General features: G+C 45.3%; 1 protein-coding gene across 1 annotated transcript in view; it reads right to left on the bottom strand.

The window, feature by feature from the left end:
• The window catches only part of rasgef1ba (RasGEF domain family, member 1Ba), a 209,536-nt gene that overhangs the window by 77,922 nt on the left and 104,227 nt on the right, over positions 1 to 27,387 (bottom strand). Inside the window, exons 6-9 of the mRNA XM_070863893.1 lie at positions 20,598 to 20,672; positions 14,958 to 15,053; positions 14,703 to 14,805; positions 7,250 to 7,329 (exon numbers count right to left, since the gene is read on the bottom strand). Coding sequence (XP_070719994.1) covers positions 7,250 to 7,329; positions 14,703 to 14,805; positions 14,958 to 15,053; positions 20,598 to 20,672 — 354 coding nt within the window. The remainder of the gene's footprint in view (positions 1 to 7,249; positions 7,330 to 14,702; positions 14,806 to 14,957; positions 15,054 to 20,597; positions 20,673 to 27,387) is intronic.

The following is a 27,387-nucleotide window of genomic DNA, read 5'->3' as shown; positions in this document are numbered from 1 at the left end:
GATGATGTGGAATCGGTATGTGTGGAGCTGCGGAATACCAAGGGGCAGAAAACGCTAGTGGGAGTTGTGTACAGACCACCAAACAGTAGTAGTAAGGTTGGGGACAGCAGCAAACAAGAAATTAGGGATGCATGCATTAAAGGTACAGCAGTTATCATGGGTGTCTTTAATCTACATATTGATTGGGCTAACCAAACTGGTAGCAATGCGGTGGAGAAGATTTCCTGGAGTGTATTAGGGATGGTTTTCTCGACCAATATGTCGAGGAACCAATCAGGGAGCTTGCCATCCTCGAGTGGGTGATGTGTAATGAGAAAGGACAAATTAGCAATCTTGTTTTGCGAGACCCCTTGGGTAAGAGTGACCATAACATGGTAGAATTCTTTATTCGGATGGAGGGTGACACAGTTAATTCAGAAACAAGGGTCCTGAACTTAAGGAAAGGTAACTTCGATGGTTTGAGCCTTGAATTGGCTAGAATGGACTGGCAAATGATACTTAAAGGGTTAACGGTGGATAGGCAATGGCAAACATTTAAAGATCACATGGATGAACTTCAGCAATTGTACATCCCTGTCTGGAGTAAAATTTAAATGGGGAAGGTGGCTCAACTATGGCTAACAAGGGAAATTAAGGATAGTGTTAAAACCAAGGAAGAGGCATATAAATTGGCCAGAAAAAGCAACAAACCTGAGGACTGGGAGAAATTTAGAATTCAGCAGAGGAGGAGAAATGGTTCAATTAAGAAGGGGAAAATAGAGTACGAGAAGAAGCTTGCCGGGAACATAAAAACTGACTGCAAAAGTTTCTATAGATATGCGAAGAGAAAAAGATTAGCGAAGACAAACGTAGGTCCCTTGCAGACGGATTCAGGTGAATTTATAATGGGGAACAAAGAAATGGCAGTCCAATTGAAAAAATACTTTGGTTCCGTCTTTACGAAGGAAGACACAAATAACCTTCCGGAATTACTAGGGGACCGAGGGTCTCGTGAGAAGGAGGAACTGAAGGATATCCTTATTAGGCGGGAAATTGTGTTAGGGAAATTGAGGGGATTGAAGGCCGATAAATCCCTGGGGCCTGATAGTCTGCGTCACAGATTACTTAAGGAAGTGGCCCTAGAAATAGTGGATGCATTTTCCAACAGGCTATCGGCTCGGGATCAGTTCCGATGGACTGGAGGGTAGCTAATGTAACACCACTTTTTAAAAAGGGAGAGAGAGCGAAAGCGGGTAATTATAGACTGGTTAGCCTGACATCAGTGGTGGGGAAAATGTTGGAATCAATTGTTAAGGATGAAATAGCAGCGCATTTGGAAAGCAGTGACAGTATCTGTCCAAGTCAGCATCGATTTATGAAAGGGAAATCATGCTTGGTAAATCTTCTGGAATTTTTTGAGGATGTAACTAGTAGAGTGGACAAGGGAGAACCAGTGGATGTGGTATATTTGGACTTTCAAAAGGCTTTTGACAAGGTCCCACACAAGAGATTGGTGTGCAAAATCAAAGCACATGGTATTGGGGGTAATATACTAACGTGGATAGAGAACTGGTTGGCAGACAGGAAGCAGAGAGTTGGGATAAACGGGTCCTTTTCAGAATGGCACGCAGTGACTAGAGGAGTGCCGCAGGACTCAGTGCTGGGACCCCAGCTCTTTACAATAAACATCAATGATTTGGATGAAGGATTTGAGTGTAATAGCTCCAAGTTTGCAGATGACACTAAACTGGGTGGCAGTGTGAGCTGTGAGGGGGACGCTAAGATGCTGCAGGGTGACTTAGACAGGTTAGGTGAGTGAACAATTGCATGGCAGATGCAGGATAAACGTGAGGTTATCCACTTTCGGGGCAAAAATACGAAGACAGAATATTATTTGAATGGTGGCAGATTAGGAAAAGTAGAGGTGCAACAAGACCTGGGTGTCATGGTTCATCAGTCACTGAAAATTGGCATACAGGTACAGCAGGCGGTAAAGAAGGCAAATTATATTTTGGCCTTCATAGCTAGGGGATTTGAATATAGGTGCAGGAAGGTCTTACTGCAGTTGTACAAGGCCTTGGTGAGGCCTCACCTGGAATATTGTGTTCAGTTTTGGTCTCCTAATCTGAGGAAAGATGTTCTTGCTATTGAGGGAGTGCAGCGAAGGTTCACCAGACTGATTTCTGGGATGGCTGGACTGACATATGAGGAGAGACTGGATCAACTGGGCCTTTATACATTGGAGTTTAGAAGGATGAGAGGGGATCTCATAGAAACATACAAGATTCTGACGGGACGGGACAGGTCAGAAGCGGGTAGAATGTTCCCGATGTTGGGGACGTCCAGAACCAGGGGACACAGTCTTAGGATAAGGGGTAGGCCATTTAGGACTGAGATGAGGAGAAACTTCTTTACTCAGAGAGTTGTTAACCTGTGGAATTCCCTGCCGCAGAGAGTTGTTGATGAGAGTTCATCGGATATATTCAAGAGGGAGTTAGATATGGCCCTTACGGCTAAAGGGATCAAGAGGTATGGACAGAAAGCAGGAAAGGGATACTGAGGGAATGATCAGCCATGATCTTATCGAATGGTGGTGCAGGCTCGAAGGGCCGAATGGCCTACTCTTGCACGTATTTTCCATGTTTTCTATGTTTCTTTATCGAATAATTATTATATTGTTGTGAAATCTCAAAATGGAAGCTAAATTTTGTAAAACAGAAGTTTTGTCTATTTTAGTAAGTCTGTCTAGTCCACCACCTGTGAGTAATCCATAAGCACATAAGAAATAGGAGTTGGAATCAGCCATTTGACGCTTCGGGCCTGCTCCACTATTCAATAAGATCATGGCTGATCTTCTACCTCAACTCCACTTTCCCGCACTATCCCCATTTCCCTTGATTTCCTCATTTCCAAAAATCTATCGATCTCTGTCTTGAATATACTCAACTACTGAGCATCCACTGCCCTCTAGGGTAGAGAATTCCAGAGACTCACCACCCTTTGAGTGAAGAAATTTCTCCTCATCTCAGTCCTATATGGCTGACCTCTTATTCTGAGACTATGGGGGAGAAATTGGGTCATTTGTGCCTCCCGTTAATGCCCCCGGTCGCAAACGACTTTACGACCGGACGCATCTTTCCTCTCAGTATCTACCCTGTCAAGTCCTGTAAGAATTTTATATGTTTCAATGAGATCACCTCTCATTCTTCGAAACTCTTAGGTATATAGGCCTAGTCTACTCAATCTCTCCTCATAGGACAATTCCCTCATCCCAGGAATCAGTCTCGTGAAACAAAAAGAGAAAATGCTGGAAATCTCAGTGGGTCAGGCAGCATCTGTGGAGAGAAAAACAGAATTAATGTTTCGGGTCGATGACCCTTCGTCAGAACTGCCGAATGTTCGAAAAGAGCGTTCTTCTCGTGAAACTTCGTTGCACTCCCTCTCAGGAAATATATCCTTAGGTAAGGAAACCAAAACTGTACTCCTGGTGTGGTCTCACCAAGGGCTTACATAATTGCAGTGAAACTTCTTTACTCTTATAGAGTGTCAGCTGTGGTTCAGTGGGTGGCACTCTCACCTCTGAGCACCAAAAAAAATCTAGGCTGACACTCCAGTTGGAGGTGCAGTCGTTCAGATAAGACATAAACTGAGGCCCCATCTGCTCTCTCAAGTGGTCGTTAAAGAGCTCATGATTTTTCGAAGAAGAGCAGGGGAGTTATCCCCAGTGTCCTGGCCAGTATTTATCCTTCAATCAACATAACAAAAAACAGATTATCTGGTCCTTATCACATTGCTTTTGTGGGAGCTTCCTTGCACACAAATTGGCTGCTGCGTTTCCTACATTACAACAGTGACTGCACTTCAGGAAATACTTCATTGGCTGTAAAGTGTTTTGAGATATCCGGTGGTTGTGAAAGGCGCTATATAAATCCAAGTCCTTTTTTTCTTTCTTTACTCCAATCCCTTTCTGATAAAGCATTTGTTTTCCTAATTGCTGGCTGTATCTGAATGGTAACATTCGGTGATTTGTGTACAAGGACACTCAGGTCCCTCTGAATATCAACATTTCCCAGTCGCTCATCTTTTACAAAATATTCTGCTTTACTATTTTTCCTGCAAAGTGGATAACTTCATATTTCTCCATGTTATTTTCCATCTGCCACATGCTTGCCCACTGTCTATGGGCCCAAGTTTCCACATGATTCGCACCTGATTTTTAGGAGCAACTGATGGAGAATGGACTATTTTAGAAATCGCAATTATCCACATTTTTTTTCTGCAGTTCTAGTCAGGTAGAACAGTTCTAGTTTAGAACAGAATTTTTTCTTCAAAAGGGGGCGTGTCTGGCCACTGATGCCTGATTTGAAAGTTTCCAGAGTGAAAATGTACTCCAAACTAGTGAAGATTTTTGTAGAACTTAAAAAACCTGTTCTACACATTAAAAAATCAGACGCAGATTACAAATTAGACGTCCAGAACGAGGTGGGGGGGAGGGGGGGGAAGGGAACTCATTAAATTCAACAATAAATCCTTATTTATACTTCTACAAATATTATACAAATAAATCCAACCTGAATAAACATTTAGAAGCCAAGAAAAGATTAAATAAACCATCTTCCTACCTGTGTGAAAGTGCTTCAGCCAGGGAGAATTCTGCAGCTGTTCGTGCCGCTGAGCGAGAGAGAGAGAGAGAGAGAGAGAGAGAGGGAGGGAGAGAGGAGGAAGAGAGGGAGAGAGGGAGGGAGGGGAGAGAGGAGGGGAGAGAGGAGGGGAGAGAGGGAGGGAGGAAGGAGGGAGGGAGGGAGAGAGAGGGGAGGGAGAGAGAGGGGAGGGAGGGAGGGAGGGAGAGAGAGGGGAGGGAGGGAGAGAGAGGGGAGGGAGGGAGGGAGGGAGAGGGGAGGGAGGGAGGGAGAGAGAGGGGAGGGAGGGAGAGAGAGGGGAGGGAGGGAGAGGGGAGAGGGAGGGGGGAGGGGGAGAGGGAGGGAGGGAAGGGAGAGAGGGGGAGGGAGAGGGGGGGGAGGGAGAGAGAGGGGAGGGAGGGAGGGAGAGAGAGGGGAGGGAGGGAGAGAGAGGGGAGGAAGGGAGAGGGGAGAGGGAGGGGGTGAGGGGAGAGGGAGGGGGGGGAGGGGGAGGGAGAGGGGGGAGGGAGAGAGAGGGGAGGGAGGGAGGAAGAGAGAGGGGAGGGAGGGAGAGAGAGGGGAGGGAGGGAGAGAGAGGGGAGGGAGGGAGAGAGAGGGGAGGGAGGGAGAGAGAGGGGAGGGAGGGAGGGAGAGAGAGAGGGGAGGGAGGGAGAGAGAGGGGAGGGAGGGAGGGAGAGAGAGGGGAGGGAGGGAGGGAGGGAGAGAGAGGGGAGGGAGGGGGCGGAAGAGGAAGAGGGGGGGGTCGGGGAAGAGAGGGGTGGGTCGGGGAACAGGAGCGGGTGTCGGGTCGGGGGTGGGAGCGGGTGTCGGGTCGGGGGGGGGGAGCGGGTGTCGGATCGGGGGGGGGAGCGGGTGTCGGGTCGGGGGGGGAGCGGGTCTCGGGTCGGGGGGAGCGGGTGTCAGGTCGGGGGGGGGGGGAGCGGGTGTCGGGTCGGCGGGGGGGAGGGAGCGGGTGTCGGGTCGGGGGGGGGAGCGGGTGTCGGGTCGGGGGGGAGCGGGTCTCGGGTCGGGGCGGGGGGTGTCGGGTCGGGTCTCGGGTTGGGGGGGGGGAGCGGGCCTCGGGTCGGGGCGGGGGAGGGGGGAGCCGGTCTCGGGTCGGGGCGGGGGGGGGGAGCGGGTGTCGGGTCTCGGTCGGGGCAGGGGGGAGTGGGTGTCGGGTCGGGTCGGGTCGGGGCGGGGGGGGAGAGCGAGTGTCGGGGTCGGGGGGAGAGCGGGTGTCGGGTCGGGTCTGGTCGGCGGGGGGCGGGGGGGGGAGCGGGTGTCGGGGTCGGGGGGAAAGCGGGTGTCGGGTCGGGTCTGGTCGGCGGGGGGCGGGGGGGGGGAGCGGGTGTCGGGTCGGGTCTGGTCGGCGGTGGGGGAGCGAGTGTCAGGTCTGGTCGGGCGGGGAGCAGGAGCTGGACGTGGGAGGAGCCTCATTCACGCAGCCCCAGTGAGGCCATTGGGCTAGGGCTAGGGGCTGCGTGCTTCGGGCCCCTCCCACACAGTTCGGCGCCTGGAGCTACTGCACTTGCGTGCCGACTGTAGTGCGCATGTGCAAAGGTCCCGGCACTGTTTTCAGCGCCGGGACCTGGCTCCGCCCCCCCCACAGCTCGTGCTGGCTGCGCCGAGGGCCAGAGGACCTGTAAGTCGGTGGAGAATACCGAGGATTTTTTTAGGCGCCGTTTTAGGCGCGAAAAACGGGCACCCAGCTCGGAGGGGCGCCCGTTTTTTTTCTTGTGGAAACTTGGGCCCTATATCCCTTTGCAGCCTCTTTGCATTTTCCTCACAGCTTACTTTCTCACCTAGCTTTGTATTGTCAACAAACTTGGATACATTACACTCGCTCCCTTCATCTAAAAGTCATCCTTGACTCTGAGGGACTGCCCTAAGAGAGAGGTCATTGATATCGATTGTAAACAGCTAAAGCCCAAGCACTGATCCTTGCGGTACACCACTAGTTACTACCTAATTTTAAATAACGGAAAAGAACTTGAAAAAACCATACTGAAACATTTATTAGTTTCCTTGGTGTACAGTCGTCAGTTTCTTAGTAAGTTAAATATTTTTAATATTTAAAACTTTTAAAAATGTGCCTATTAATGCCCTTGCTCCTAAATAAAAAGCTTAATTTTAAGAGCCTCCTCGACGGGCTGCAAATGAGTGCAATTATTGGAAACTTGCCATGGTGAATAATTCACCCTAGGGGCATGGCCAGTTTTGTGGGTGGGGCCTGTTTGCAGGAATTTTTTTAAACCAGTGCAGAAGATCGTGGAAACTCAATCTGGTTTGGACGTAACTTGCGCTTGAAATTCCCTGACCCTTTGTGCTAGTTTGGTCGATTTCAGGCAAACCTAGTGGAAACTCTACCTCTATGTTTTGATTGAAAAAGCAGTATTGGAGCCACTTAAGACATATTTTACACAATAAAACACACCATCATGGATAGATCATAAATATTACCTGATGCATCTCAGTAAATTTGAGATAGTAGATGATGAACAGAAATTGTAATTCACTGAGTAGTGTCAAGTACTTTTATTGAACTGACTTTCATATTTATCTTTGTTGTACCATAGTACACACACTTTTCAAATGATAAATATATGTGGTTAAGGTAGCCTACAGCTACATATTGTAATAGTGGTACTTACCTCAAGGATGTCAAACTTGGCTGTTTTGATTTTTGCCCAAGTTTTCTTTAGTCTGGAAACAGGGCTCATGTTCATGCCAGCTGAAAAGAGACAAATTGAGATCACCCTGGTTAGTTAATGGTCTACAGGAGGACAAGCTCCCTCAGTCAGTAATATGTATCACAAATTCTTGTGGAGAGATTAACAACATGATTTCTAAGAATAATTGAGGTATACTTCTCTAATAATGTCTAGTTTAGTGATATAAACTAGAATATTGTAGTGTCTACCAAAAATATGATAGAGTGCAGTTCTAATCAAATGCTCATGACAGTTTACCATGTAGCCTTTGATAAAATATGCAATCTGATAGCAAGGGATATCATGTAATTATGCAGTTTTCTCACACAGCATGTATCAAGGGCTACTCATGCCTGTCCCCCAGCTTGTGGCTACAGTGTTAGAAATTATTCTCATTATCATTATCAAAGTTGGTTAAGGATATGTATAGAATTGTACACTATTAGTACTATGGACCTGTTGTTCAATATTGCCGGTTTTAAGATAAGCAGTGATTACAGTTCAGCTAAAAATTTAGTCACTCAATAAATGTTACTTTATGATTTACTCCAATCACAGTTCAGAGGAAAGACCTCCTACATCTACCTACTGAGTCTAAAGGTTGGTACTAATCACCTATCACTCTCAATAGACAATAAAAACATCGGCCAGAATTTTAATATGGTGGTGGCTTGGGAGATAGGGGTGGCTACAAAGTGGTTGGAAAACCTGGGAGAATGGGATTTCTACAGGCTCTGCCGGATTTAATGGCAGGGCCTGATTTGCATTTCAAAAGTAAGTCTGTTTCCAACCCGCAGAAGGAGAATAGAAAGGCTGGCTGGCTGCGGGTGGGTAGGCTTGTGGCATACGTTACAGAGAGGAGGAAGGGGTGGTTGGTGACTAGAGAATCGGGGCCGGTGGGGGGGGCGGGTAGAGATCGGGGCCAGAGGAGCATCTGAGTGGGGGTGAAGGGACCCAGGAGCCAGAGGAGCATTGGGGACCTGAGGGGTGATCAGAGGCCACCTGGCAGGTTCAGAGGCATTGTCGGGGGGATCAAAGGCCTCGGGGGAGGGGGGCGGGGTGGAGGGAGACGGTTGAAGGCCTTTTGGGGGGAATCAGAGGACTCATGGGGGGAATCAGAGGCTTTGGGGTAGTCTCCGATTGCGGTGGTTGGATGAGGCAGGGACGCTGGATCCAGCAGGTAAGTGTAAAGGCACTTAACTCCTGGATCCAGCAGTCCTTGCTTTACTTTAGCTAGTGGGTTCCCCGAGGCCAAGAAACCCGACCAGCCACAGTCAAATTTATAATGCTGGTTAAATCTGGGGCATGACAGCCTCATTATAATATTTAAATGGGCGACCCATCTTCCTGTTAAAACCAGAAGTGGATGGGGGAAGGCAGGTTGGGGCCGGGATTCAGTTATTTAACACTTTAACCGCCCACCCAAGCCCAACCCACCCATTTATTGGGATAAAAATTACCTTCATAGTATATGGGTTGTGTTAATATTCAACATTACCTGGTATATCAATTGACCTGTATCAAGCCTCTTACTGAGTTCAGATGATCCTGATCAAAATCGATCTTTTTTTAATGTTAGTGATTCTCCTGTGGCATTGCTTGTGAAAAGTCGGATCATATGACCTTTTTTTAATAACAAGCAGGTACACCATGTAATCGAAAGGTGACATCACAGCCAACGGGGTAAGTGATTGGCTGGTGATTGGTGAGTAGTTTTTTCTTTTCCTTTTCTTTATCAGTAAGTAACCTTTAGCATTATTGTTGCCAAATTAAGTTAATCTAAGGGTTAAATCATGGCAGCAGAGCTCGGACACGTGTTATGCTCCTCCTGTACCATGTGTGAAGTCAGGGACGCTTCCAGTGTCCCTGACGACTAAATATGCGGGAAGTGTATCCGGCTGCAGATCCTGACAGATCGCATTACAGCACTGGAGCTGCGGGTGGATTCACTCTGGAGCATCCACGATGTTGAGAATGACGTGAATAGCACATTTAGTGAGTTGGTCTTACCGCAGGTAAAGGTGGGTGACCAACAGGAAGAGCAGTGGAAGGAAGGTAGTGCAGGTGCCCCATGCGGTCATCCCGCTGCAAAACAGATACATCACTTTGGGTACTGTTGGGGATGACTCATCAGGGGAGGGCAGCAGCAGCCAAGTCCATGGCACCGTGGGTGGCTCTGCTGCACAGGAGGGCAGGAAAAAGAGCGGGAGAGCTATAGTGATAGGGGATTCTATTGTAAGGGGAATAGATAGACGTTTCTGCGGCCGCAACCAAGACTCCAGGATGGTATGTTGCCTCCCTGTTGCAAGGGTTAAGGATGTCTCGGAGCGGGTGCAGGACATTTTGAAGGGGGAGGCTAAACAGCCAATTGTCGTGGTGCATATAGGTACCAAAGATATAGGTAAAAAATAGGATGAGGTCCTACAAGACGAACTTAGGGAGCTAGGAGCTAAATTAAAAAGTAGGACCTCAAAAGTAGTAATCCCAGGATTGCTACCAGTGCCATGTGCTAGTCAGAATAGGAATCGCAGGATAGCTCAAATGAATAGGTGGCTTGAGGACTGGTGCAAAAGGGAGGGATTGAAATTCCTGAGACATTGGAACCGGTTCTGGGGGAGGTGGGAGCAGTACAAACTGGACAGTCTGCACGTGGGCAAGACCGGAACCAATGTCCTAGGGGGAGTGTTTGCTTGTGCTGTTGGGGAGGAGTTAAACTAATATGACAGAGGGATGGGAATCTATGCAGGGAGACAGAGGGAAATAAAATGGAGTCAGAAGCAAAAGATAGAAAGGAGAAAAGTAAAAGTGGAGGGCAGAGAAATCGAAGGCAAAAAGCAAAAAGGGCCACATTACAGCAAAATTCTAAACCGGCAAAATGTGTTAGAAAGACAAGCCTGATGGCTCTGTGCCTCAATGGAAGGAGTATTCGGAATAAGGTGGATGAATTAACTGTGTAGATAGTAGTTAACGGATATGATGTAATTGGCATCATGGAGATATGGCTCCAAGGTGACCAAGGCTGGGAACTCAACATCCAGGGGTATTCAACATTTAGGAAGAATAGACAGAAAGGAAAGGAGGTGGGGTGGCCTTGCTGGTTAAAGAGGAAATTAACAGAATAGTATGATGTGGAATCTGTATGGGTGGAGCTACGGAATACCGAAGGGCAGAAAATGCTAGCAGGAGTTGTGTACAGACTGCAAACAGTAGTAATGAGGATGGGGACAGCATCAAACAAAAAATTAGGGATGCGTGCAATAAAGGTACAGCAGTTATCATGGGCGACTTTAATCTACATATTGACTGGGCTAACCAAACCGGTAACAATGCGGTGGAGGAGGATTTCCTGGAGTGTATTAGGGATGGTTTTCTAGATCAATATGTCGAGGAACCAACTAGAGGGCTGGCCAGCCTAGACTGGGTGATGTGCAATGAGAAAGGACCAATTAGCAATCTTGTTGTGCGCGGCCCCTTGGGGAAGAGTGACCATAACATGGTAGAATTCTTTATTAAGATGGAGAGTGACACAGTTAATTCAGAGACTAGGGTCCTGAACTTGGGGAAAGGTAACTTCGACGGTATGAGACATGAAATGGCTAGAATAGACTGGTGAGTGATACTTAAAGGGTTGACGGTGGATAGGCAATGGCAAACATTTAAAGATCACGTGGATGAACTTCAACAATTGTACATCCCTGTCTGGAGTAAAAATAAAACGGTGAAGGTGGCTCAACCGTGGCTAACAAGGGAAATTAAGGATAGTGTTAAATCCAAGGAAGAGGCAAATAAATTGGCCAGAAAAAACAGCAAACCTGAGGACTGGAAGAATTTTGTAATATAGCAGAGGAGGACAATGGGTTTAATTAGGAGGGGGAAAATAGAGTATGAGAGGAAGCTTGCTGGGAACATAAAAACTGATTGCAAAAGCTTCTATAGATATGTGAAGAGAAAAAGATTAGTGAAAACAAACATAGGTCCCTTGCAGTCAGATTCAGATGAATTTATAATGGGGAACAAAGAAATGGCGGACCAGTTAAACAAATTCTTTGGTTCTGTTTTCACGAAGGAAGACACAAATAACCTTCCGGAAATACTAGGAGACCGAGGGCCTAGTCAGAAGGAGGAACTGAAGGATATCCTTATAAAGCGGGAAATTGTATTAGGGAAATTGATGGGATTGAAGGCCGATAAATCCCAGGGGCCTGATAGTCTGCATCCCAGAGTACTTAAGGAAGTGGCCATAGAAATAGTGGATGCTTTGGTGATCATTTTCCAACAGTCTATCGACTCTGGATCAGTTCCTATGGACTGAAGGGTAGCTAATATAACACCACTGTTTAAAAAAGGTGGGAGAGAGAAAACGGGTAATTATAGATCGGTTAGCCTGATATCAGTAGTGGGGAAAATGTTGGAATCTATTGATAAAGATGAAATAGCAGTGCATTTGGAAAGGAGTGAAAGGATCGGTCCAAGTCAGCATGGATTTATGAAAATCATGCTTGACAAATCTTCTGGAAATTTTTGAGGATGTAACTAGTAAAGTGGACAAGGGAGAACCAGTGGATGTGGTGTATTTGGACTTTCAAAAGGCTTTTGACAAGGTCCCACACAAGAGATTGGTGTGCAAAATCAAAGCACATGGTATTGGGGGTTATGTACTGACATGGATAGAGAACTGGTTGGCAGACAGGAAGCAGAGGGTCGGGATAAACGGGTCCTTTTCAGAATGGCAGGCAGTGACTAGTGGAGTGACGCAGGGCTCAGTGCTGGGACCCCAGCTCTTTACAATATACATTAATGATTTAGATGAAGGAATTGAGTGTAATACCTCCAAGTTTGCAGATGACACTAAACTGGGTGGTGGTGTGAGCTGTGAGGAGGACGCTAAAAGGCTGCAGGATGACTTGGACAGGTTAGGTGAGTGGGCAAATGCATGGCAGATGCAGTATAATGTGGATAAATGTGAGGTTAGCCACTTTGGGGGCAAAAACACGAAGGCAGAATATTATCTGAATGGCGGCAGATTAGGAAAAGGGGAGGTGGTTCATCAGTCGTTGAAAATTGGCATGCAGGTACAGCAGGCGGTGAAGAAGACAAATGGTTTGTTGGCCTTCATAGCTAGGGGATTTGAGTATTGGAGAAGGGAAGTCTTACTGCAGTTGTACAGGGCCATGGTGAGGCCTCACCTGGAATATTGTGTTCAGTTTTGGTCTCTTAATCTGAGGAAGGATGTTCTTGCTATTGAAGGAGTGCAGCGAAGGTTCACCAGACTGAGTCCCAGGATGGCAGGACTGACATATGAGGATAGACTGGATCAACTGCCTTTATGCATTGGAGTTTAGAAGGATGAGAGGAGATCTCATAGAAACTTACAAGATTCTGATGGGACGGGACAGGTTAGATGCGGGAAGAATGTTCCCGATGATGGGGAAGTCCAGAACCAGGGGACACAGTCTAAGGATAAGGGGTAGGTCATTTAGGACTGAAATGAGGAAAAACCTCTTCACTCAGAGAGTTGTTAACCTGTGGAATTCCCTACCGCAGAGAGTTGTTGATGCCAATTCATTGGATATATTCAAGAGGGAGTTAGATATGGCCCTTATGGCTAAAGGGATCAAGGGGTATGGAGAGAAAGCAGGAAAGGGGTACTGAGGGAATGATCAGCCATGATCTTATTGAATGGTGGTGCAGGCTCGAAGGATCGAATGGCCTAATCCTGCACCTATTTTCTATGTTTCTATGATTCTATGTAATGTACAATGCATTATTATGTAGCTAAAGACTCTGTATTTACACTAGCCTGTATCTTTATGGTCACAATCCTAAGGTCAATTGGAGGTTAAGTTCTATCAGTGAAAGAAGTTTGCAGATTTGCAGGCACCTGTAACATGACTGTCTATCTTTCTCTTTTTGTTCATACATTTGACATTTTGTAGTGTGTTAACAAAATTGCTATGTTCATACATATAGTACTGGATCCTCCATGGTGTCACCCATTAAAACCCTAGAGTTTGTGATTTTTAGTTTCTAATCTTGATTGTCCCTTTAAGACCATAGCTTAAGTACTCCCAGTCAGGAAATGGTATAAAGAAGCTTGTGAGGTCAATGACAGGGCAAATGCAGGTTGGAAGATCATGACATGCCTGCTTTGTTTATAATACTTAATCCGGCATAGCAACAGAACAACAGTAACAAGGAAAGATATTGCAAAAGCTCCACTCTAATATTTGGTGAGACTACAGAAACACTTCAAATAAGATATTATGAAACAAGAAAAAGCCATATGCTTCATTAAAGTCTTTCTTTCCACAGTTCATATATAATTAATATATCAACCCAATCCATTTATGGTCCTGAAAACACATTCTACAATATGCAATTCTGCAATACACAGGAAAAATGTCCAAACCCCAAAATACTTATTCACCCCTGACCTTCCTTGACATAGCACTTCCATTACTCCCTGTAGTTCAGGAACCATTATGTTTTATAACATTGTACTTATAACCATCAATCACATTTCTAACCAAATATGTCTTTATCCAGCCTTTTATAAAGTTATCAAAAATATAGTTATTTGTTTTAGCTGGTGGTCTAATCCACACGTATTTTATTCTGTTGGGGGAAGAAATTTCTTCTCATTTTCAGTGTTGCTTGAAGCTTGCTAATTTTATATTTATATCCACAGCTCTGTGTCCACAATCCAAATTGACCAGCCTGCCTACATCTTTTATTTTCAGTGTGTTGAAACTTGGATTGTATCTGCACTCAATCTTTTTTTCGAATGAAAATAATCAGTTCATTGAGTCTGCCTTCATAACGGAGAACTCTAAGGCCACAAATCATCCGCCACTCATCTCTTGGACCGTTTCCAATGCATCAATGTCATTTTGAAGGTAAGGTGCTCACAATTTCCAAATGTTGTTTCATATGTGGTCCAATCAATGATCTATAAAATGTTAGTATAATTTGTTTTGACTGATACTCAAATGCTCTTGAGATACAACCCAGTACATGATTAGCTTTGTTGATAACATTGCATTAACTTAGCTTAAAAGACATACATTTTATAGCAGCATTTTGTTAAAATTACCCAGTGTTAAAGTTACTGACAATTTAAATCTAATAAGCTTACATGATACATCCTTCCAGAATCAATAGGTTGTTTTTTTTAAATGTTATTTTCTGAAAATTAAACTCACAATCAATAGCTTATCTGGGTGCTCTGATTGTGTGGCTTCAGTCCAGATACCAATGCTGCTGACTGATTATAAGTTAGAAAGCGTATCACGGATGCATATTACAAATAATACTGTCGGAATCTAATGAGAATCTACGAGCTTGATTGATTTGTCCTGTATGCATTAAATCTCATTTTATGAGCAATACTCACAAATAATTGCCATCAAGGAATTGAAGTTGCCGATGTTAAAGCATTCCCGAGCTACATCTATGAAATATTCTATTACTCGTGCCCTGTGCTTTTTCTTTGCTGGCTGTGAATGACAGATGAGAAAATTGGTCTTTAGATGAAACAGTACCTTTCACTAAAGGGAACTGACAGTTGAAATGCATAATAATGAGACAATTATTGTGACAGGCACAAAGAAAGGACTCCAATGTCAGAACGTGGTAAGGGCTGACTCACCATGCAGATCTCTGTTGCTACTAGATAGCTCAGTCGGTTAAACCACTCTACATATGCTTCCAGGTTGCTTGTTTTTTTCAAATCATTAAAACAGGTCTGAAAAGTAAGAAGTAAATGCAAACAAGTTTTCGCATTGAAAAAGTAGAATCAGAATACTCCATCTCATTTCAAGAATAAAAGCATGAGCAACTCTTACAAAAACATGTCAGCAAATAGTATTGCTAGATAAAGGACATGTCATATATATATAAGGCTGACAATTCACAAGTGGGCTATGATCTTTTCATGAATGGAGAAGTTAATATTACACGGTTGGCCATAGAATATTTAATTCTAACCTTTGATGTTGATTTTCAACTAAAGATAAAGGGCTGGATTTTCAGTTGTCTAACGCCTCAGTTAGCGGACAGAGTTAATGCAAGCATAAGAGATTACCAGCCGGGAGCACAGAGTTTAGCGCCTAGACCGAAAATTAATTTGAGGCAAACCAGTAGCCTGGCTGCTGATGATCACTCCGATCATGACGAATTCCTGGTGCAACGCCCACGTTTGCGTCCTGGTCGGAAAATTAATTGCGGCCGTCTCATTTAGCGGCCGCAAATAACAACATCTGGAAAAATAGTCAGTACAGGTTTGCAGAGTCATTAACTGGTGGCTACTTAAAAAGATGAGGAAGCGCTTCCGTCGGAGGTACAATGTTTACACACAACACAGTGGTGAGCCTCTGTGTTTGCAGCGGCAGACAGAAATAAGAGGTCAGCTTGAGAAAAATTGATTTTGAAAACTTTAATGGGTACATTACTCTGCCGCGCCTTCAAAACTCGGCACTTCCCAGGATCTGAATCGGAGTTCGGCACATGCGCAATTACTCGGTCCCCCAAAGCGTTCCCCAGTTCTGGTGTGCAACGGCTGATTTAGCGCCCCTGTCAGCTCTTCGACCGATTCTGATGAATTTCTGGGCGGAGGACGCAAACATTTTCAAGGCCCTAAAATGACCACTCTGCCTGGGTTACCGCCCCAAATGAGGCACGACCGAATTTCTCCCCCAAAGACATTTGAATGTATATATAATATACATTTGTTTTCATAGCACCAAAAAAATCAGTTGATGGCGCTTCCTGATAGCGCTTTGCCATTGTGATATTATGCCTGTGAAAATATGACATATTTGCTCTGGCATTTTGCCACAAGACTGTTACGATAAAACATTTTCAAAAAACAGTTGAAATTTGCTGAAATGCACAAATACAAATAGGGCAGATTAAAAATGTATTCCCTCAAGATTTGCTGATTTGTGTTTTTTTAACCTTGATCTTCCGAATACATTATATTTTAAATATATTTTAAAAACAATGAGCAGTCTTAACATTCTATTGGAAGGGCACCTGTGGGTGGTCTTTTAGCATAACATTACATGAGCTAATGTTGCATGACAGGCCTGCAATGTTCAGGAGAAATCAATTAACATGGAACTCGAAAATCAAAAGACCAAAAACTGAAGCAAAAATCCAAAGCATGTAAGGGAACACCTGAACAAGGAACCCTGTCACTGGAAAGAGAACAATAAAAAAATTAAATGGACAACCTTAAAAGCCGATTTTGGCACATCCACCAAAAGCGCAAATAAGGAAACAAGCTCCACCCAAACCCAACAGGAACAGAATAGAAGATCAGGAAGCAGAAGCAGCCCAAAAGCATGTGCAGCAGTAATGAATGTCCTCTGAAATTCCAATCACAAGGGCAGCCTTTAAGAAACTCTTGGGATAACACGGAAACCCCAAAAGCACAATAGCAGTCAAAGTGGAATACAAAAAGAACAGAGAAGTGAAACTGAATGAAAAACTGACACAGAATCCAAACACACATTCAGCAAAGACCATTGTAACCCTCCTAATTTAGCAAGATATGGCTCCCCAGTCCACTGAGCAGGATTTCTGCCATGACCTTCTCCCCCCTGTGTTGTCAAACATTGAAATCTTTATTTTCAGCACTCTGTGTTCTTGAACAGATTTGTTGGCACCTTTGGAGGTGGCTTCGTGAGTTGTAGTGAATGGTGAGACATTAGGGTACCCCCCACAATGGTGATGAGTGTGAAAGCAATGGGTTGGACATTGCAAGGATGCTTTATGGAGCTGGTGTGGGGTGGTGCCAACCTGGCGCATCATGTGGCAGTCGGGGTGCACAGTGTGAAGTGAAATAAATGTGGCCGTGGTGAGGCCATCACTAGCCTCCTGGGCAGCAATGTGGTCGGGTGCTGATGTCCTGTGTACTGTGCAGCATCAGGTGATTGTGGAGAAGGTTGGTGTTGTTGATGATATTGGTGTTGGAGCTGACCATGGTGGGATTCTGAGGACCGAGGTGAGATTTTCTCAAGGGCACCGATGCTGCTGGAATAGATGGCAGGCGAGGTTGAGATGACAGAAGTGCCCTGTCAAAGGTGAGAGAGGTTGCGCTGACAGTGAATAGAGAGTTCACTGCAAATACTTTCAAAGAGCATACAGCTCAAAAGTCTTCCAAATCTTGAAGGCTTCAGCTTCTGACATTGTAAAGTGAACAGCTGTGAAATGGTAGCTTTTATACCACTTCTGCAGCTGTTAACTAGCCAAAGCAATAGAGAGTCACTGAGAACCCGACATACTTACCTGGCGAGAAACCAGAGGGATGGCAAAACCGTCAAAATGTTGGTACAATTGTAAGTGCCTGCTTTTAACCATCTTAAGTATTTTTGAATGATGTTAATTACCTGTCCCACCGCTTGCTGTTGGGTCGACTATCCGATGCCGACCTGACAGTTGACAAACTCACACCGAGGTGGGTTCAGGGCGGGATCACAACCCGCTGTCAATCAAAGCCATTTTGACAGCGGGCCTGCCTCCAAACCCGCACTCACAGGGCTGGGAAGATTCCGGCCCATGTGTGGTTGGCTGGTCACAGGCAGCAGTCGTGGTACTGCAATTGGCCTCAGACCCTGTGGATGCAAAGTTGGCTAGGGTTCCTGCAGTGATCATTATCCAGTGACCCTTGCTGAAAGTGTGTACGTGGACATCAGATGAGAACAGAACTGAGTTTGGCTATTATGATCTCTGTGATTAAATAGCCAAGCTCAATCCCTGTTTAAGCTCACACCAACAATCATCATATAGATCCGGTGCTGGGGCCTCACTGGTGCTCCTTAAACTATACCCCAGCAATGAATGAGTTAATGCCCTCATGAGAGGAGAAATCTTGGCAGAGAAAGGAAGTATTTCTTTAAAGATATTGAGATACCAGCATCAAAACATCTGAATAACTTTATTGCGTTTACTGCCTTAAAACAGTCATGTTTTGAAGTTAAGAAAGGGTATTTTTAAATGGTATTGTTCAGAAACGTGGCTGAAATGGAAAGCAACGTTCTTCCAGCTCTCCCCAACAATGCCTCTTACCCCCAGTTACAGAGACATGCCCCTTACTTTTTCTCATTAAGAATATTGGGCAAGGATTAAGACCCACAGTGCAGTAAACCATCAAGGTCAAAAAGAGAAAAGATGAAATAAGTAAAAAATAAGTGATTTGATGGTGCCAAATTTATACTTTAAAAGCCTGCAGACTATAGAAGGAATGGAGGACTGAGGCAGGTAAGGAGTTCACATAATTTTAAGATCCTGAAAAAGAATGGGTTTGACAGGAAAGTGCTCAACGGCTCTTGGTTTCAGCCTGTTTTTGCAGCAAAAGCTGAACCGCCCACTGATTCTGTTCTTGCTATCATAAACGAGGCACAAAGCATAATTTGTGTCATTAGCAGGCCAGTTTCCTCTAAAATTAATTTAATGTCAGTTCAACCACCAGTGTTTGGATTTTGAATGGTGTCTCCAAAAATGTTGTAAAATGAATGAATATAGTGCACTGCAAGTCTCATCAATCTGAAGCCATTATCCCACTCTGTTTAGTTTTGGATTTGGCAAAAGGCAACAACATTAGTTGCTATGCAAAGTTCAACTGTGCGGTCCATTAGATATCACATGTCCTCTGTAAAAGAGGCTGACAGTAGCTTGTGTTTTCATTTTGTCAGATACAGCATAGAAGTACTGCTATCATACCGCAGTGGTGGAGTCACTGACACCGCTGGATTTAACTCATTGTATAAATTGCACATCTTATGACATTTAGGTCTGCAATTTTTTATGCAGTGGCCAGACTAATGCTATTTTAAGTGTACTACTGCTTGCCAAATAATTTTTCATATTCTAATCATAGACTAAAAGAGCAGCGCAGTGAACAGCCTGGGTTTGGCATAGCACATAATGTGAGGTATCTACAGGCCGAGGCTGCATAATGTATCATTTGCTGTTGCTAACCATAATTAGAAATAAACATAGCTGTTTACTATAATACAGCGTGGTATGATGACTACTTTTCCCAATTCAGGTGCACCTAGTAAAATTCACCCAATAAAATAGTTAGAACATAAACAGAGAACACAATTGGCATGTGTGTAGTTCTTTTTTTCCCTCCAGTTTTTCTTCCTCTGTTTCCTGAAACTCTGATTTGTGTTGAGGTGCGGCTCCATAGTTGGGCAGCTCACCAAAGTGGCCATTGTTGTGGTTTGAGCCTCAGTCGTGAGTGTCTCAGGCTGTTTATCCACAGGAGGCCTACAGCTAGGCCAGATTTTTCCACACTCGCGTTCCACCCACATGCAGCTTCAGCAATGGTCACATGGATAACAAGGAGGAGCAGGAATCATAGTTGATTTCATTTGCTCCATAGTTTAAGGATACTGAGACAAACTGTATCCTTTGTTACCACTGCCCTGGCCGAGATAAGCAACAACAATGACTGGGCCCATTGTGGTCTCTTTGATGAATGTCACACTGGGCTTTGCGTTTACCAAGCCTTTGTCGAAGCGCGTGTCATTTTTTTATTATCCATATAGGTGTGATCTATCAGAATGATAGAAAATATAGCAACAAAGGAGATCATTTGGCACATTGAGCCTGACCTGATACTAGGTCTTCAACAGGAGCTATTTATCCCAATCCTATTTCCTTGCTCTTTCCCCAAATCCTTTTCGATTCTTTCTTTTCAAATACTTATTCAATTTCCTTTTAAATGCTGTATAATCTCTCTGCATCTACTTTATTCCGAAATAAAATCAAACTCTTATTTTCTCTTTATTAACCTTTTTTGTTTGCAATGGGAAAAAAACTTATGATATACCAGGAGGCTCTTTGTGGAATTGTGACAAAATAGGGGATTTCAGTAGCATAATTTATATAACTTAGGGTAGATGGGATAAATTGATTTAAAAGTTGGCTTCAGGCAGCTGCATCTCTGAGCAAAGCTCATCATTTGTGTGACAGTGTTGATCAACACTCCTGATCTAAAGGACAATCAGACTGTAGTAACTGTAATATCTGTACTGGGAGAATTCTCTTTGTTTTGTCAACATCTCTCTTCAGAAATTAATAAGATAAAAAGGTGCTTGGCTAGGACTGGCTGTTTCAAACGTTAATGCATGTGGATCAAAGAAATTGCAGAAATGTTGTTATTAAAAAGAAACATTAAAAACAAATGTAAGTACAGCTGGAAAGTAAGCACTTGAGCTGAAGAACAGCAAGGACAGTATTAATTTGTAACTGCGTTGAGGACACTAATAAACTGTACCTTGTTGTTTTCTAAAGGGTCTTTGTGTGCAAAGGCTTGGACAAATTCCTCCGGTCCGATATGACTGAGTCGTTCCTCCAGAAATAAACAAAGTATCAGTGTCAAACCAAACAATTTATTAACATGTTCGTATTTATTTACCATGCATACAAAGGCTTTCTCATTTCCAGGTTTTAGTTTTTCCTGAATTTGGGTCAAAAAAAAGTGGGTGCAATCACCTGTGAGCAAATATTTGCATTTTTGTGTCAAAATCAAACTATTCACAATTAGAAACATTTAATTTTAATCAGTAATCAACTGTAGAAGGAACAATTAAAATAGTTCAAATAATAAATATTTACCACTGTCTTCACAGAGTATAATGCTAAAAGCAGTTCAATTTCATCCTCAGTGTCTCTTTCCCCTTGCAACTTTTATCAGTTGTCTCTGTATAATGCAACCAACTGAAGGTTGCTCTTAATACAAGAAAGAAGATTAAATGTTCACAGTATAATAGAAAAAGTGCCTTCATACATCATGTCAGGCTTGCAAGATGTTGATGCTGATGTTACCAGGTTCAAGTTTTGAAATTTATCTCTTGAGGAGTTATTAGCAGGTTTAATCAGGCTTAACCCTAACTGCAGAAGTCTTACTTATACCATCACCATCCACATGAACATGGCATCTGTAGTACCATGATGTTGCACTCAAGGTATTTTGTATACTTGCATTGAATTCTGTTTAACACTGTGTTTACATATGACACTCTTAATTCATCACCTCAAATGTTACCACCACCAGTGTTAGATCTATAACCATTAGTACTTCACCTTAATGTCATACAGTTGAAAATACTCTCTCCAGACACAACTCAAGTTTGGGAGGATAGGTTCTAGTAGTACTGAAGGTTTTTTTTTAACAATTTAATTGGACCTATTACCTGGAATTGTGAGGCTTCTCCAGATGTGGCGTTACATTTGACCAGTGTGCATTTTGGAGAATCAAATGTGGATGTAAGTGTTATGTATGCAACACGATATAACCAGCATTCTACTGCCCCCAGAGGGCGTATCTGTTGGAGTCCCAAGGGATCCGAGCATCCCTTGGGAACACTGTATATAAGCAGGCCTCCCATGCTGTACCAATACTTTGGAGTTAGAATAAAGACACTAAAGCCACACTTACTCCCGTCTACAATACTCAGTCACATTGTTTTATTTGAGACATAACAACTGGCCATCACGCGAAAATGCAAAGAACTGTTGGTATTCTGGCGAAATTCTCAGAAGGGGATGATTGGGAGGCCTTCGTGGAGTGACTCAACCAATACTTTGTGGCCAACGAGCTGGAAGGGAGTGTGAACGCTGCCAAACGAAGGACGATCCTCCTCACCGTCTGCGGGGCAACAAACTATGACCTCACGAAGAACCTTCTTGCTCTGGTGAAACCAACAACCAATTTTGTATGAAGAACTGTGTATGCTGGTCCGGTAGCATCAAAATCCGAAGGAAAGTACTGTGATGGCAAGGTATCGATTTTACACATGTCAATGGTCTGAAGGCCAGGAAGTGGCGAGCTACATCGCCGAACTAAGGTGCCTTGCAGGACATTGTGAATTCGATGCATTCCTGGAGCAAATGCTAAGAGACTTTTTTGTGCTTGGCATTGGCCATGAGGTTATCCTTCCAAACTATAGACTGTTGAAATACCGAACCAGAGCAAAGCCATAACGATAGCCCAGGCAATTATGTCCACCAGCGATAACACCAAACAAATGTCGCAGCACAAAGATGTTTCGGCAAGTACTGTACACAAAGTAATGTCGTTTTTGGACAGGAATGCATATGGCAGAATGTACACATCTGCAGCTGCATGAGCTCAGATGACTCAGAGTCTGCCATCAAGCGTTAATGCGAGGCAATTGACATCTTGTTGGCACTGCAGAGGTGATCATCGAGCCCATCAATGCCGCTTCAAACATGATGTGTGCAAAGGCTGTGGAACAGTGGGACACCTCCAGCGAATGTGCAAACCCTGCAAACCACCATGTTGCAGAGGAAGACCGATTCATGGTGGATCAAATTGAACTAGAGACTCAAACCGAGGTGGCAGAAGTGTACGGGGTACACACCTTCACCACAAAATGTCCACCGATCATGTTAAAAGTTGAATTGAACGGAATTCCAGTATCCATGGAACTGGACATGGGTGCGAGTCAGTCCATCATAAGCAAAAAGGCCTTCGACGGGCTGTGATGCTGTTGTGTATCTGTAAAGCATGCACTCCCATGTTCCGCCACCAGGGAGTGCATCCCCTGAAGTCCCAAGGGATCCCAGCATCCCTTGGGAGCACTGCATATAAGCCGGCCCCTAAGGCCTGTTACTCACTCTGGAGTGTCTTAATAAAGACTGAGGTCACTGTTACTTTAACCTCCCTGTGTACAGTCTCATCTGTGTTAGGAACACAATAACTGGCGACGAGGATACGAATCCAACACAAAGATGCAGCAAACTGTGGGCATCCTGGAGAAGTTCTCGGTGGGTGAGGACTGGGAAGCCTATGTTGAACGGCTAGACCAGTACTTTGTAGCCAACGAGCTGGACGGAGAAGGAAGCGCTGCAAAAAGGTGAGCTGTCCTCCTCACAGTCTGCGGGGCACCGACCAACAGCCTCATGAAGAATCTTCTGGCTCCGGAGAAACCCACAGATAGGTCGTATGAGGAGCTGTGTACACTGGTTCGGGAGCATCTTAACCCGAGGGAGAGCATGCCAGTGATCTGAAGGTCAGGAAGTGGCGAGCTACGTCGCCGAGCTAAGGCGACTTGCAGGACAATGTGAGTTTGATGGCTATCTGGAGCAAATGCTCAGATACTTTTTTGTACCGGGCATTGGCCACGAGACCATCCTACGAAAACTTTTGACTGTAGAGACACCCACCCTCAGTAAGGCGATTGCGATAGCACAGGCGTTTATGTCCACCAGTAATAACACCAAACAAATCTCTCAGCACACAAGTGCTAGCAATGTTCATAAATTAATTGGAATTGTCTTTGCAAGCAGAAATGTACAGCGCAGAAACCATAAGTCTGCAACGGCCAGCAGGCCTCAGGCGACCCAGATGATTTAGAGTCCGTAACAAAGGATGAATGCAAGACAATTCACACCTTGTTGGCGTTGTGGAGGCTTCCATTCAGCCTGTTCATGCCGGTTCAAAGGGAATGTTTGAAAGAGCTGTGGAACAATGGGGCACCTCTGCAAAACCTTGTAACCACCACGTGGTAGAGGAAGATCGGTCCATGGTGGATCAAAGCAATTTTGAGCCTCAGAGAGAGGAGGCAGATGCTGAAGTACACGGGGTGCACACATTTTCAATGAAATATCCACCTATAATGCTAAATGTAAAGTTGAATGACTTACCCATAGCCATGGAACTGGACACTGGCGCTAGCCAATCCATCATGAGTAAAAAGATGTTTGAGAGACTGTGGTGCAACAAGGCACTCAGAACAGCCCTGAGCTCCATCCACACAAAACTGAGAACGCACATCAAAGAGCTTAGCACTGTCCTGGGCAGCGCCATGGTCAAGGTCACCTACGAGGGCACAGTGCAAGAACTGCCACTCTGGATTGTCCCGGGCGATGGCCCCACACTGCTTGGAAGGAGCTGGCTGGGCAAAATCCGCTGGAACTAGAATGACATCCGAACGCTATCACATGTTGATGAGGCCTCATGTACCCAGGTTCTTGACAAATTTCCTTCCCTTTTTGAGCCAGGCATTGGAAACTTTTCCAGGGTGAAGGTGCGGATCCACTTGGTCACAGAGGCACGACCCATTTACCACAAGGCACGAGCAGTACCTCACATAATGAGGGAGTGAGTGAAAATCGAGCTGGACAGGCTGCAATGCGAGGACATCAACTCCCCAGTAGAATTCAGTGAGTAGGCCAGCCCGATTGTTCCAGTACTCAAAAATGATGGCAGGGTCAGGATTTGCGGCAATTATAAAGTAACTATTAATCGTTTCTTGCTACAGGACCAATACTCGCTACCTAAGGCAGACGACCTATTTGCGACGCTGGCAGGAGGCAAGACATTCACCAAGCTGGACCTGACATCGGCCTACATGATGCAGGAGCTGAGGGAGTCTTCGAAGGGCCTCACCTGCATCAACATGCACAAGGGACTGTTCATCTACAAAAGATGCCCGTTTGGAATTCGGTCGGCTGCAGCGATCTTCCAGAGAAACATGGAGAGCCTACTCAAGTCGGTACCATGCACAGTGGTTTTTCAGGATGACATATTGGTCACGGGTCGGGACACCTAAAAAACCTGGAGGTGGTCCTCCAGCGACTGGATCGCGTAGGGCTGCGGCTGAAGAGGTCGAAATGCCTCTTCATGGCAACAGAAGTGGAGTTTTTGGGAGAAAGATCGCGGCGGACGGCATTTGGCCCACAGACGCCAAGACAGAGGCTATAAGGAACGTGCCCAGACCACAGAACGTCACGGAGCTGCGGTGGTTCCTGGGACTACTCAACTATTTTGGTAACTTCCTACCGGGGTTAAGCACCCTCTTGGAGCCCCTACATGTGTTATTGCGTAAAGATGAGAACTGGGTATGGGGAAAAACCAAGTAATTGCTTTTGAGAAAGCCAGAAACATTTTATACTCCAACAAGCTGCTTGTATTGTATAAACAGTGTAAAAGACTTGTGCTAGCATGTGATGCGTCGTCGTACGGAGTCGGGTATGTATTTCAACAAGCTAACGTTGCAGGGAAGTTGCAACCTGTCGCCTATGCCTCCAGGAGCTTGTCTAAGGCCGAGAGGGCCTACAGCATGATTGAGAAAGAGGCATTAGCGTGTGTGTTCGGAGTCAAATTTGAGCTGGAAACCGATCACAAGCCCCTCATATCCCTGTTCGCTGAAAACAAGGGGATAAATACGAATGCCTCAGCCCACATACAAAGGTGGGCACTCGCACTATCAGCATATAATTATACCATCCGCCACAGACCAGGCACCGAGAACTGTGCAGATGCTCTCAGTTGGCTACCATTGCCCACCACGGGGGTGGAAATGGCGCAGCCTGCAAACTTGTTGATGGTCATGGAAGCGTTTGAAAATGAGAAATCACCTGTCACAGCCCGCCAGATTAGGACTTGGACCAGCCAAGATCCTCTGCTGTCCCTAGTAAAAAACTGTGTACTGCATGGGAGCTGGGCCAGCATCCCCATTGAAATGCAAGAGCTAATCAAGCTGTTCCCGTGGCGAAAGGATGAGCTGTCCATTGAGCAACGCGCCCAGAGAGGCACCACTAAGTTTGTGGTCCTGGCCCTCCAGACCATGGTCAAGGATCCATGTTGACTATGCGAGCCCGTTTCTCGGTAAAATGTTCCTGGTGGTGGTGGATGCTTTTTCAAAATGGATTGAATGTGAAATAATGTTGGGAAGCACCGCCACCGCCACCATTGAAAGCCTGAGGGCCATGTTTGCCACCCACGGCCTGCCTGACATAATGGTCAGTGACAACGGGCCATGTTTCACCAGTGCCGAATTTAAAGAATTCATGACCCGCAATGGGATCAAACATGTCACCTCGGCCCCGTTTAAATCAGCCTCCAATGGGCAGGCAGAGCGGGCAGTACAAACAATCAAACAAAGCCTTAAACGAGTCACAGAAGGCTCACTCCAAACCCGCCTGTCCCGAGTACTGCTCAGCTACCGCACGGGACCCCACTCGCTCACAGGGGTGTCCCCGGCTGAGTTACTCATGAAAAGGACACTTAAAACTAGACTCTCGCCGGTTCACCCCAACCTGCATAATCAGGTAAAGAGCAGACGGCAGCAACAAAATGTAAATGATGGTCGCGCCACTGTATCACGGGAAATTGATCTGAATGACCCTGTGTATGTGCTAAACTATGGACATGGTCCCAAGTGGATCACGGGCACGGTGATAGCTAAAGAAGGGAGTAGGGTTTTGTCGTCAAACTAGACAATGGACAAATTTGCAGAAAACATCTGAACCAAACGAGGCTACAGTTCGCAGACTGCCCTGAACAACCCACAGCAGACACCACCTTTTTTGAGCCCACAACACACACCCAAAGTATGAACGACACCACCCCGGACCAGGAAATCGAACCCATCACGCCCAACAGCCCAGCAAGGCCAGGCTCACCCAGTAGCCCTGCAGGGCCAACAACATGCCAGCTCAGCGAGGGCACAGCCAACACACCAGAACAGAGGCAGTCCACCAGGGAAAGAAAGGCTCCCGACCGCCTCACCTTGTAAATAGTTTTCACTTTGACTTTGGCGGGGAGTGATGTTGTGTATCTGTAAAGCATGCACTCCCATGTTCCGCCATCAGGGAGCGCATCCCCTGAAGTCCCAAGGGATCCCAGCATCCCTTGGGAGCACTGTATATAAGCCGGCCCCTAAGGCCTGTTTCTCAATCTGGAATGTCTTAATAAAGACTGAGGTCACTGTTACTTTAACCTCCCTGTATGCAGTCTCATCGGTCTTAGGAACGCAATAGCTTTCAGACAGGAATGCATATGGCAGAATGTACACGTCTGCAGCTGCACGACCTCAGATGACTCAGAGTCCGCCATAAAGTGTTAATATGAGGCAACTGACACCTTGTTGGCGCTGCGGAGGTGATCATCGAGCCCATCAATGCCGCTTCTAACACTATGCGTGCAAAGGCTGTGGAACAATGGGACACCTCCAGCGAATGTGCAGACAAGCTGCAAACCCTGCAAACCACCACATTGCAGAGGAAGACCGATCCTTGGTGGATCAAACTGAACT

The sequence above is a fragment of the Pristiophorus japonicus genome, chromosome 2, assembly GCF_044704955.1.
Source record: "Pristiophorus japonicus isolate sPriJap1 chromosome 2, sPriJap1.hap1, whole genome shotgun sequence".
NCBI lineage: Eukaryota > Metazoa > Chordata > Chondrichthyes > Pristiophoridae > Pristiophorus > Pristiophorus japonicus.
This window is presented reverse-complemented; position numbering and strand designations above follow the sequence as displayed.